The sequence below is a fragment of the Notolabrus celidotus genome, chromosome 14, assembly GCF_009762535.1.
Source record: "Notolabrus celidotus isolate fNotCel1 chromosome 14, fNotCel1.pri, whole genome shotgun sequence".
NCBI lineage: Eukaryota > Metazoa > Chordata > Actinopteri > Labriformes > Labridae > Notolabrus > Notolabrus celidotus.
In genome coordinates, this window is record NC_048285.1 from 5,340,398 (window position 1) to 5,353,267 (window position 12,870).

Sequence of the window (12,870 nt, forward strand, 5' to 3'; positions counted from 1 at the left end):
TGTTGTCAAAACCCAAAAGCCATGTACACACACTCACTCACACACAATCATGCACAGTTTCATAATGCAAGGCCAAGGAAGTAGATGCACTTTGTATCCAAGGCAACCTAAATTAGTCTCAACAGGTATGTGGGCATTCAGTCTCCTGCTGAGGAGAGGAAGAGAGGGGCAATGAGAGAGGCGGGGGTGCAGAGAGAGAAATAAAGACAGACACAGGTGTTGAAAGGAGGAGTGGAGGATGGCAAAGAGGGAGAGGAGAAGATGAAAGTAAAGTCAGAGGTTGGATGTGATTAGCAGAAAAAAAACAGCAGCAGAAGAAGAAGAAGAAGAGAGAGGAGGAAAGGAGGAAAGGAGGGAGGGATGATTGGATCAGGAGGGGGAGGGATGAAAGGGGAGAGTGGTGCAGAGGGTGAGTCAGAAGGCAATGAGAGTGATTGGGAACTAGCATGCTGCTTATTGCATGCCATGAGGAATAAAGTCAGCAACCAGTCTGCACCAGTCTGCAGGGTCCCTGTGTGTGTGTGTGTGTGTGTGTGTGTGTGTGTGTGTGTGTGTGTGTGTGTGTGTGTGTGTGTGTGTGTGTGTGTGTGTGTGTGTGTGTGTGTGTGTGTGTGCATGCACTGAAGAAAAAAGCTATTAAGCCATAACAGCACGGATGGGCTAACTAAATTACATTTCCAAAAATACAAGATTACACTTGCTGCTAGACACACATGCACACACACACACTCCCTTTCCATGTCTACACATGCATGCTCTTAGACACACACACACACATACACACACACACACACATACACACACACACACACACACTCATACACATACAAACACTCATTTACATTGACTAGTGTCTGGATGACAGAAGGGGTTCAAGAACACAGACTGCCTGTGGGAGAGATGACGCACAAGTAGACACACACACGCCCACACACACAGACACACAAACACACTCACACACAAACACACATATAGAAATCTAAATATACTCATGTACAAAGCCTTTCTCAGAATTGTCACATAACTGTCTGTCGAGTGAAAGACACCAAAGAAGAATCAATAAGTGTGTGTGTGTGTGTGTATTGGTGTGTGTGTGTGTATGCACGTGTTTGTCACACTTTCTGCCAACAACCGTGTGTGAGACAGCGCTTGAAGGTGTTGATTGGGGAGTGTGTGCATGTATCTATGTCGCTGTGTCAGTGTGTATCTTTGTATTTCCCATCCCTGAAGCACCCCCCCCCCCCCTTACACACACACACACACACACACACACACACACACACACACACACACACACACACACACACACACACACACACACACACACTTGTTGAACTCTACTCTCCCCTCCCTGACTGTCAGAGGTGTAAATCTTGCTGAAAGTCTTTACTGTATAGACTATTTTCATTTTACAGACAGTTCTCAGATGTCTGTCTTTTTTTTAACATTTCAGCTGCTTACATAATAAACATCCTCCTGGACTCTGTGGTATCTGTGGCTGTGTCTCTTCACGCTCACTCTCAGGGCTGGGCAACTAAACAGTTCAGATAAACTTTGGGATGTTTTAGCAGGTACAAATCAGATCTAAGAGCTTGGCCCACAGTGGATGTAAACACAACCAAAACTGGTCATTTAGCCGTTTGTAGCTTGCATGCATAAAAAGAATCCCTTTCTCTCTATGGCTGTGTTCACATGGACCACTTACTGTATATCAGAATAAAAATGCTTCATGTAAACACCTCAGTTGGATGAGACTGGTCCGATCAGACTACTGCAGAAGGAAATTTAATTCTAGTCAGTCTTGATTTGCATCATGTATCACCAATTACCAAAAAGCAGCCCTCACAGAAACTCTCAGATCAAAATGAACAAACAGCCGAGGTTATCTTCACCTCAGACAGAGAACTTGTGCAGATGGATTGAGGAGAAAGAAGATGGTATAAGATTAAGGAGTTTGCCAGAGAAGATGATGACCTTACTCTTGTCTGTAATGTTGGGGTGGTTCCCATTAGGGACTCAGGCCTGGATCTGCGTAAACAGAACTGTACCGGACTCTGGCACCGTCCCTGAGTCAACTTTAAGAGGTGGTCTCGAGCATGATTCATGCAGTTGGGCACGATCTGCAGGAGATGTGTACATGCTCAAACAAGGAAGTGGGCTATCAACACTGCATCATCACAGCACGGCCCAATACATCCACTGAGCTGTGTCGTAGATGTTGAAGGAGAGCCGGTGAGAAGGTCTGTTTTGGCGTCTTCAAAGTAATAAAAACATGCACAGCAGCAGGATCGCTCCATCGTCTGCATAGAGCATGAACAAATGTCACCCAGTTGATGACTCAAGTGGTTGTTGATGATGAATTTGCAAACCAACTACGTGCATACAAACACATACTTTATCTGATGTACGCAAGTGTGCTCGGGCACACAATGATGTGTACTTGTGAGAAAGCAGACCAGCCCTGGAGAGGGGACCGGGGAGAAGTCATGCCTCATGAGAAAACACCCTTTCTTAACTGAACGAAACATTCTCACTTTAAAACAAAGATGAAATAAAAGCATCAGATGAATAGTACAGTGGGTAAAAACAGAGTGTAACTTTGTGCCGTGTTGTTCTCCCCGGAGAGGAGAACTTTTTCTCCGGGTTGGTTTTTCTGGGGTTCATTTGAATACAAAGGCCACTGAACAAACAGTCTGAGTGTTACATAACAGTATTGGGTCTAAATGCCAGAGATGAAAGGAGAAAGGAGGATGAAGAAACAAACACACAATGTGTGTGTAGTGAGTGTCATTAGTGTGAGGGGCACCCTGCTGCTTCCAAGTGTCGTTTTACTGCAGAGGAGGGGAAGAAAACGAGGACAGGCCTGGAGGAGGAAGAGGGGGAGGAAGAGGGGGAGATAAATCGGGTGTGTAGAGGAGGCTTTAGGAGTTATAGTGTGTACATGTACATCCTAATGAGTCAAACTTATGGTTTGTTCCAGAAATCAGAGAATCACTTACAGTGTATGAATGTGTCACAGTGTCACAGTTTACTGCGCTGAATTCATGTTTTCTGTTTGTGAGTGTCAAAGCAGAAAGCATGTTTTGGTTTTTGGAGTTTGGACTTCTGAGACCAGGGCACATTTACAGGGAAAAATGCACCAATTAACTCACCAATACACAAAATTGAGGCTGATGCAGTTCATGTTTTGGCCTGGAATTAGAATAACAGTCCTTCTATGTGAGTTATAATTCAATGTGGTGCTGATACAACGATTCAAAGGTAATTGGAGGACCCCAAGTATTTAATTTAATTACATTTTACTGAATTTAAGTACATTAAGTGCTGACTGACCTCTGCTCTGCTGTGATACGCAGATACATTTGATACAAACAGAGCTCTGGACCTAGAAATCCTATCACCTTTTAAATCAAGTATTTCACAGGTGTCCACATATCTGATAGTTTAAGAAAGGAGCTGAATTTTCTCAGTTTTCTAAAAAAGGAAAAGGGAAATGTTGCTTCTGAACCTGCTCTTTAAGTCACAATTCAAGTCGCTGCACATGCATAACAGAACGTCTTGTTAAAATCACTTACTTATATATTCTTTCTAGAACTTAATACCAAGTAAAACTCTCAGAGATAAGCTTCCATTGTCCCGATAATCAACATGATGAATATTTTTTCAGGACTAAAATATGACTAATCCATAAAAGAAAGCTTTACCCATATTGTAAATGTTCCTTCAGTTTTGTTGTGCTCAGTATCTACAGCCTGGTCTGCGTGAGCTCTAATAAATAACACTTTACCTTTTCCAAACCTCAGTGCCAGTTCCTGGGAAATGTAGTTTTTTTTTTTCCATGAGTGATTTTGTAGTCCCTGACATGCTATGTTGTGTTCCTGCCTTCCCCTTAGTCTGCACCGTTCGCTGTCAGAAGTTCCTGATCTCGCGGGTCGGGGAGGACTGGATCTTCCTCATCCTGCTGGGACTCCTCATGGCCCTGGTCAGCTGGGTGGTGGACTTCTGCATCGCCATCTGTCTACAAGGTAAGGGAGGGGGTGGATTTATATCTACAAGTCTGGGCCATGAACAGTGTGGACAAATAGGGAGACTATTTTAAGTAAACAACAGAGGAGGAGTTATGTATTTTATATCTTACACTCAAAGGTGGGAGGAACGGCGTTATGACAGAATGAGATAATAATAATAATAATAATAATAATAATAATAATAATAATAATAATAATACATAAATACTCTTTATTTCTATAGCACTTTTCTAAACAAAGTTACAAAGTGCCTCACAAAAAGACACAAAATAAACAAAGAAAAAAAAAGATGAGTTAAAGATGTAAGATAGCATTTATACTCACCAGTGCCTTTAAAAAACAGGTTTTAATTGAATTGCATCACGTTTAGTGTCGTCTCTTCTGTACAAAAGGACTAAGAAAACATGAAGTATGACCAAACACAGGAAGCACACATGCAGAATTAATGATTCTGCAAATAAAAACCATTCAGTCTATCCATGATATGCCTGATATAACAACAAAACCTTCAAGAGAGAGCAAGATTCAATATAACATATTATGTTATAGTCTTAACGGATTAAATAAAAGGCAGGTAATATGACTTTTATCTTTTTTAGCCACAAATATTGCCAACCAAGAAGTCTGCACTGTAACGTAACGTCAATCAAAGTCATAAAAATATGTATTAAAAACTGCAACCATAGTGCTTTTAAATTCTAAAGCCCTATCTGTTTTATATTTTACATAATCACCTACTGTCTTTATTTATTCTATAATATTAAATATTTTCATACAATAATGAATAATAATATATTTTATTTATGGGCGGCTTTCAGGACACTCAATACAGTGGTTCTCTGTCTTTTTACCCCCCTTTATATAATTGTTGATTCTCTGGTTATATGTACAAATTCCAAATGTAAAAATTTTATGAATAAATAAATAAAAAACACTGAAGCCCTAAGGGGACAAAACTAAGAGAAACTTCACCCTTAGACCCTAAAATAGTTTTATTTATTTATTTATTTATTTATTTATTTATTTAGTAATTGTTTTGCTGCAGACTCAGATTCAACTTTACTTCTGATCAATTAGACCAAAACAGCTCCTGTAACTTCACACAGACACAAGCATCTAGCCCCAAACCACCGGGGTTAATCAAGTTCCCTGTGCTGGATGTGTCAGATGCTCTGACCTTATTTTACTCGTGTGAGTCTGTTCAGTAGAAATCTGTCATAACATTCATGAAATTAACACCTCTGCAACTCTTAATTTCCTCAAGTGGAGGAAAAACAAGAGTCATGCATTATTCTTAATTGCTAAAAGTTCTTGAAAATAGTTGAACTTGTTTTTCTTGCGTAACATCAACAAAATGTTGCAATTAAATCTGATATTTTTGAGCAATTGGGCCCAACAGGAGCCGAGGAGTGAGCCCTGGAGACAAAGATGAGAGATCAGTGCAGAAGATATCAATGCTTTGTCTGTTGTGACTAAAAAGGATAAAAGAAAGGAGGGTTAGTATTCAGAGTAGAGGAGAGGAGAGTGTGTGTTTGAAGGAGGAACGGAGGCTGATTAGCTCTGAGGAAGAAGTGAGAGCAAGAGAAGAGACGACAAGAGGTAGAATGCAAGCTGGGGACAGAGAGAAGGAGTCAGAGTGGATCAGAAGAGGTGGGCGGGTTAGAGGGAAGGCCTCATATGGCATTAATAATCCACCTGCCGGGCGTGTGTGTGCAGGAAACTGAGGGAGGAGAGGATAAAGGAAGGAATTATCACTGAGGTGGAAGTCTAGTGAAGGAGTGAAGGAAGATGTGAGAGCTGATCTGAAACTAGACAGGACTAGCTTTAATTCAGACTGATGTCTCAGTGTGTGTGTGTGTGTGTGTGTGTGTGTGTGTGTGTGTGTGTGTGTGTGTGTGTGTGTGTGTGTGTGTGTGTGTGTGTGTGTGTGTGTGTGTGTGTGTGTGTGTGTGTGTGTGTTACGCTCACAAGGAGAAGTTCACCTAGCCTTTCAGCTCCTGTTATAGTGTACAGTCCTTTTAATTGGATCCAGAGCATGAAAACCTTCTGTCCTAAGGGAACACACACACACTCACACTATACTACACACAGTTTTATGTATGCAAAAGGTTCCTTTGACAGCTCTCCCTCGTGTACATTTAGCCCTGTGTGTGAGTGTGTGTGTAGGTGTGTGTGTATCGCAGATCATCCCAAATCTTTAAAGTTACCACGAATGTGTGTGTGCCTCTTGTTTGTATCCTTTACATCTCATTCAGCGTTAGTTTCATGGTCGAACTCTTCTTCCTTTGTTTATCTCTCTCAGTGGTTTACATGTCTTCTTCTGCTGTTGTGTGCATGTTTTTCAGTGTGTTTGTGTGTGTGTGTTTGTGTGTTTATGTGCTCAAGGGGAAGCTAACCTTTTCCTTCTGTTCTTATTAAAGTGTAAGTTCCTTTAATTGCATCCAGACCGTGACAAACCACCTGTCATGAGGAAACTCGCACACACTTATACACTTATTTAGGTCTCCTAGATGTACATTAAGACCTGTGCGTGTGTGTGTGTGCATGTGTATGGGGCGCCGTTTGTAAAGTTGTGCATAATGAAAATAACAGCAACATTTCTCCACATTCAGCCCCAAAACGTCATAAAAATGTAGAGTGAATTTTTCAAGGCGGCAGTGTGAATTTGCATATCAGCTAAAAATGTGGGATTGCGGAACAACATTTAACATTTATATTTATATTTATTTATATATTTAATATTTATATTTATATTTAACATTTAGATTTAACATTCATATTTAACATTTAGATTTTTATTTAATATTTAGATTTAGATTTAACATTTAGATTTAACAAAAATGTAACTTAATATATTTTCACAACAAAATTAAACCTGAATGAAGATCACAAAAATTCCTCTAAATGTGAGAAGAAAAAAAAAATTCACTCTACATTTTCATGATGTTTTGGAGCTAAATGTGGAGAAATGTTGCTGCTATTTTCGGTGGGCACAACTTTACAAATGGCGCCCCATACATGTGTGTGTTTTGCAGATCATACCAACATCATTTATACACCTGCTCTCTTTTTGTGTGTATTCCATGTGTGTTTCTGTACTGCAATTTACATGTCTCCCTTTGTTTCCGTGTGTGTGTCCACAGCACAGAAGTGGATGTATGGAGGTCTGGACAGCAACGTGTTCCTGCAGTACCTGGCCTGGGTCACTTATCCTGTAGTCCTCATCACCTTCTCCGCCGGCTTCACACAGATCCTCGCCCCGCAGGCTGTTGGTACGACAAACACACTACACAGATGAACTGATAGCCAAGTCTGTTCTGCTTAATTCTGCAAACTTCTACGCACTGCACCTTTAAAACTACTGCTCTGAAATTGGCAGCGAGTATTTTAATGGACTCTTAATTGCCCGTTTATAAACCTTAAACAGTGTCACACCTCTGGGACTCTCTGCTCCTCTCCTCTGCCGCTCTGCTTCTCCCACAGGAGAACTTCTAGGAATGAATCCTACCAAACTTCTGTTAACAATTCCAACACGCAGGTTGTGTTTGTGTGAGCACCTTGTCAGTGTCAGTCAAAGCAGAGTCCTCCATCAGCTGCCTGAAGGAACCTGAGCTGCAGGTGTAGACGAGGCTTTACTGTCACTCCACATTTCAGAGATGGATGTGCTCCTGAGAGTCGGAGGTGTCTTCCTCTATCAGTGAGGCACACCTCCTTTTCCTTCCAGTCTTCACCTCACTGAATCACTCTTTCTAAATGCTAGATGTCAGGCTGAGGGGGTTTAGATTGTCTTCAGCAGCTTACTGTGGAGGAGAGGCTTAAATCTATAAAGCTAGAGTGGTGAACAAAACAACTCAACAATGACAGAAGCATCTTAAATGGAAACTTCAGAAGCAGCAGCAGTAGAGAGGGGATCAGCTGCTGTTTAATGATAGCACTATAATAACTTCACATGCATGCAGACCCCAGAGGAGCACATTCCAATTATACAAAAATATATTGAATATTAAGTTGCTTTATCTCCTTGCTGACATTCTGGTTGCAGAGGTCACTATTCACAGAAATGTGTCAGTCAGTGAGAGGTAATCAAAAAACACAATTTAGTAAATAATGAATGTGTAGATCAGAAGAATTCAATTATAAAAAGGATCAAGGCAATTATGTCCCGAGGGAGTTTTCTCTGAAATTAAGCTCTGAAACTCTGAATTTCTCTGAATGAAAGTCTGCAAGAAAAACAAATCTGGGCTGGATTAATTCTTCTGCGTGAGAGGGGACAAAAATCCAAAAAGCAGCTAAAGCTCGGTGTTAACGGAGTAGTTCCATTTGCAAAGCAGAGCCATTCTTCGTGGTGATTAGCAAACATGTTCTCCAACCATGGACTCTTTATTTGAACGCTCAGGAAAGGGTGCAGCTTTTTACTTCACAGATGTGTCCTCATTGCTTTTTGTAGCAGGATCTGTTTTTGCACTGATGCTTGTCTCTTCCTTTAACTTTTATTTTCAGACTAAGATGCTTACTTTTTTTGTTGTTGTTTGCTCATGTTTCTTCTATCGATGTCCTTTCAGAATTTGATAAATAAACTTTAACAAAAAGTGTAAATAAAGGAGAGGAACTAAGAGGGATTTGCACGGATCTACTTCCTGAATGGGTGCAAGGATAGTTTGAATATTTTTTGCTTTTGCAACGCTCTTGCAGGTTTATGTTCCAGATCAGAAAGAGTTGTAGTAATCCTGACTGAAATGAATGCTTCAAACTGTCTTGTGTTCAGCTTGAAGCATCCAGGGAACTATATGTCCCTTCTTAAATCAATGACATGTCTGTCTTACACTTTGGTTTTAGTACCAATGGAACAAGCAATGCTGAAAATCATAAGCTCACTTCAGGTGTTTATTTCCATCCGTCCCCAACCTAAAGTATCACTGAACACTCACATATATCCCAAACTAAATCACAGCAAAGAATGCAATCGATTTTTTACTCATCTTAAAGACTCACTGACCTATAAGTAAACATGTACCGACCTCACCGACACCACAGTGATCTGTACGCACCCGCTGTTCTCCCTCCTGCAGGTTCGGGCATCCCAGAGATGAAGACCATCCTGAGAGGAGTCGTGCTGAAGGAATACCTCACCTTCAAAACTTTCGTGGCCAAAGTCATCGGACTCACCTGCGCTCTGGGCAGCGGCATGCCTCTGGGCAAGGAGGTAATACCCACACTAAAACACACACACACACACACTGAAACACATTACTCAACTCAAATCACAGTGTAAGCTAACTTCATACAATATTGGCTGTTCCATCCAGCTCCCCTCGTTCTCATGTCCAAATGTCCCTGAATCACAAATTGCTCTTGAGTGGCGCAGCCAGAAGCATGTGTGTGTGAATGGGGTTAGTTAATATTGATGACACTTTACAAGGCATCCTCTGCCATCATGAGTGTGTGTGTGTGAATTTAAAAATGTAACATGTAGTGCAACATATGTTCTTATTGGAAGCTGAAATGTTATTGAATCAGTTCTCACTTTGTCTTTTATTTGTTTTAATGGATCGCTTAATGTTAAAAACAGAAGTCGTCATAATGTGCTGCAAAGTCGGCGGCACTACTTTGAGAAATCTGAGTGAGACATTCAAACACAGGACACTCAAAAAGGCTCTGCTGATCGTTGATAATCCAAACTAATCACAGTTTGAGTTCATGTTCATGCCATCAGCCTTTAAACAACGCAATGCGAAATACATTTTTGATATTAATTTAACTGCCATTGCCTTTTCTAAACAACGTAGTGCTTTGTTGTTGCTTTCTATTGTCTGTGTGATGGTTGTAGATGTTAAACAGATCGCCCCTCAGAGATAATAAAGGTATCCTTGATTTCTGAACATCGCTTTGAGTATCAAGGACTAATAAAAGTGCTGTTACAGTGCAGTAAATTCGCATTTTACCATTCATCAGGATAAAGATGTGTTTTAAAAAAGTGATGATGATGTGACTTAAAACAGAAAACAGTCAACAGGACAAGTTTCATTGTTTAAAGTTCAACAAACAAGCAAAAACTTGCAGACTGGCCGTTATTTATTGTATTTAATTTTTTGGATAAAAAAAGCATCTGCTAAATGACATTGTATTTGTTTATTTTTTATTTAAAGGGACAGTACATATTAATGAACATTTCAGCTTATCATCCATGTACATATACTAGAGTTAGCCATAAGACTCATTTTGTTGTGTTTATTTAATCTTATTCATATTCACATTCATATTCACATTCATATTCACATTCACATTCACATTCATATTCATATTCATATTATTTATTTATTTTTAATCATTTGTATTAGGATTAGTAGTAATAGTAGTATTAATATAACAATAATGATAATAATAATAATTATTATTTTTAATAATATTATTATTATGATAAGTAGTAGAAGTAGTAGTGGTAGTGGTAGTAGTAGTAGTAGTAGTAGTAGTAGTAGCAGTAGTATTAATATTATTATTATTATTTAATCCACAGGATGTTATCAGGTAAAACATGTTTTATTGTTAATAACATAAACTTATTTATTCAACTGAGTACTGTGTTAATCAATGAATCAATCAATATGATTTATAAGACAGTGAATAAATCTGCTGAACAGTTCAGGTGTTTAGTTCAGATTTTAGAGCAGGTGTTCTGTGTGCAGAGACTACAGTGTCGAGCGCAGTGGCTGCAGAGTTTCGGCCCTTTGATTCATGTCTACTAAACTCACTTCTCCTCAAATTTCCTATTAAATAAAGGCAAAAGGCCAAAAGATTAAAAAAGGTCAGGTAACACTTAAAGTAAAATGACCCGTTTGACCTTCTTGCTGTAAAACAGTCCAAGCACATGTTGTCTTTCTCAGGACATACAGAACTCGTCCATTGCCACTTTATGGAACACAAACTCGGACTACTTTATCTTCACAATGCCAGCCAAAGTCAAAAGCTAACCCTCGTTCAGCATAGTAATGTTTGCTAACACACTCTGAAGGCTTCACAGCATTGAATCTCTGTTTGTGGTCAAATACAGAGTCTAAACTGGCACAGAGCTGCCGTCAGGATTGAATGCCAGCTTACACAACATCCAGAGCAAACGGACACTATTAGTATACCAGCTGTCTGCAGCTGCAGGGAATCATTATCAGTCATTGAGAGCCTGTGTAGGTCGAAGGAACGCTGAAAGTAGAGCAGGAGGTAAAAACTCTGATTTCACAGCCTCTGTATCAAGTTTATATCCATGCATGCATTCATTCATTCATACACTGACATGCTACAGTACATGCATTTTCAGGAAACAACCTTCTCAGGTTCATTCACATTCTGGTTCACAAATAATGCCCACAGTGGGCTGATACTGTCAGGTTCAGGTGGAGAGCAGGGACTGAAAACTGCAGGATGTGAAAAAGTGAGGAAGGAGTTTGTGGAGTTGACTTCAGACCTTTTTTTAAAACCTAAAGGGAGGTGGAGGAATGTTGTTCTGGAGATTTTTGGATCCCAGACCATCGCTATGCATATGTTGTTTATGTCTTGCGGACTTCTTTTTGTGCATATGTGCAAGAAACAGTGTGCAGCAAAAATCAGTCTCAGGTAAGCATCCCCCAAAGACTGCCTAGCCTGAAGACATACTCGCAGGGAAATATACTTTTACCTAAAACACACATTGACACACACACACACACACACACACACACACACACACACACACACACACACACACACACACACAGACACAGACACACAAGCACAACCCTGAGGCCGTCTTGGTTGCAGCAGCATCCACAGTTCTGATTCAGCGCAGACCTCTCCCTTCCTTTAACTCGAGCATCACTTCTCTGATATGACGCCCTCACTTTTAATCCTGTTAGTTCCACTTTGAACTCGCTCCCCAGAATCTTAATATTCACTGCAGTCTTTTTTGATGTTGATGTGTTTTCAAAGAGTTTCTGTGCCCTGTCTTTCGTGACACACAGCAGGAGGCCGGAGTTCTTCTTGACTTGTGGCCTTTGCACCTGTTTGACTGTTTCTTTCTTCTCTTCCTGTCAGGGTCCATTCGTCCACATCGCCAGTCTGTGTGCGGCTCTCCTCAGCAAGTTCATGTCTCTGTTTGGAGGAATCTATGAGGTCAGTCTGACATCGGAGCTCTTTTTCTCACACATTTTGTTACTTTTCATAATTTCTGACATGTGAAGTCATCTTGTTTGAATGGCTTTGCTATTGTAACTTGAACTAAAACCTTCACTCATTAATTTGTCTTTTCACGCTGTACACCTCAGACACCATATAACAAAACTATTCAGCTCTACATGTGTAAATGTGGTGCTCATAGCATCTGAACCCTTTTTATCCAAACCTAAACCTCTCTGAGCATCGTCCTCTGAATGCTCCTGCTGCAAAAATCCAGATATGGACACATTTAAAGTCTTGGTCTCAACAAGTTTTAAAACAGACTGAAATGAAAAGTGATGCCTCTTTAAATCCATCCATCATAAGATTGGCATTTTCTACATTGTAATATTTAATACCTGTAACCATCATTAGGGTAGATGTCGAAGGAAGATGATTTACAGTTCCTTTTTCTACCTATTCAATACTAAATGATGCATTTCTGTTTTAAAAGACAGCAGGATGACACTGTTTGGCAGAAAAACTCACACGTGCAGGACAAAATCAGCAAAGATGAAAGCGGTATCACTTGTCCATAGGGGGCGCCAAATCTCCACAAACAGAAAGTTCCTCATATACCCCTTTTCGACTGAGGAAGTCCCGGCTGGGAAAACCGGTTCCAGAGCGTCTACAACTCTTTGCTGGTCTAGAACCGCGAACC

The 12,870-nt window shown here is 40.2% G+C and overlaps 1 protein-coding gene across 1 annotated transcript in view; it reads left to right on the forward strand.

The window, feature by feature from the left end:
- clcn2c (chloride channel 2c) overlaps positions 1–12,870 on the forward strand; it is a 205,335-nt gene that overhangs the window by 91,793 nt on the left and 100,672 nt on the right. The window contains exons 3-6 of the mRNA XM_034701145.1: positions 3,894–4,025; positions 7,172–7,300; positions 9,098–9,231; positions 12,090–12,167. Of these exons, the coding sequence (XP_034557036.1) occupies positions 3,894–4,025; positions 7,172–7,300; positions 9,098–9,231; positions 12,090–12,167 (473 nt within the window). The remainder of the gene's footprint in view (positions 1–3,893; positions 4,026–7,171; positions 7,301–9,097; positions 9,232–12,089; positions 12,168–12,870) is intronic.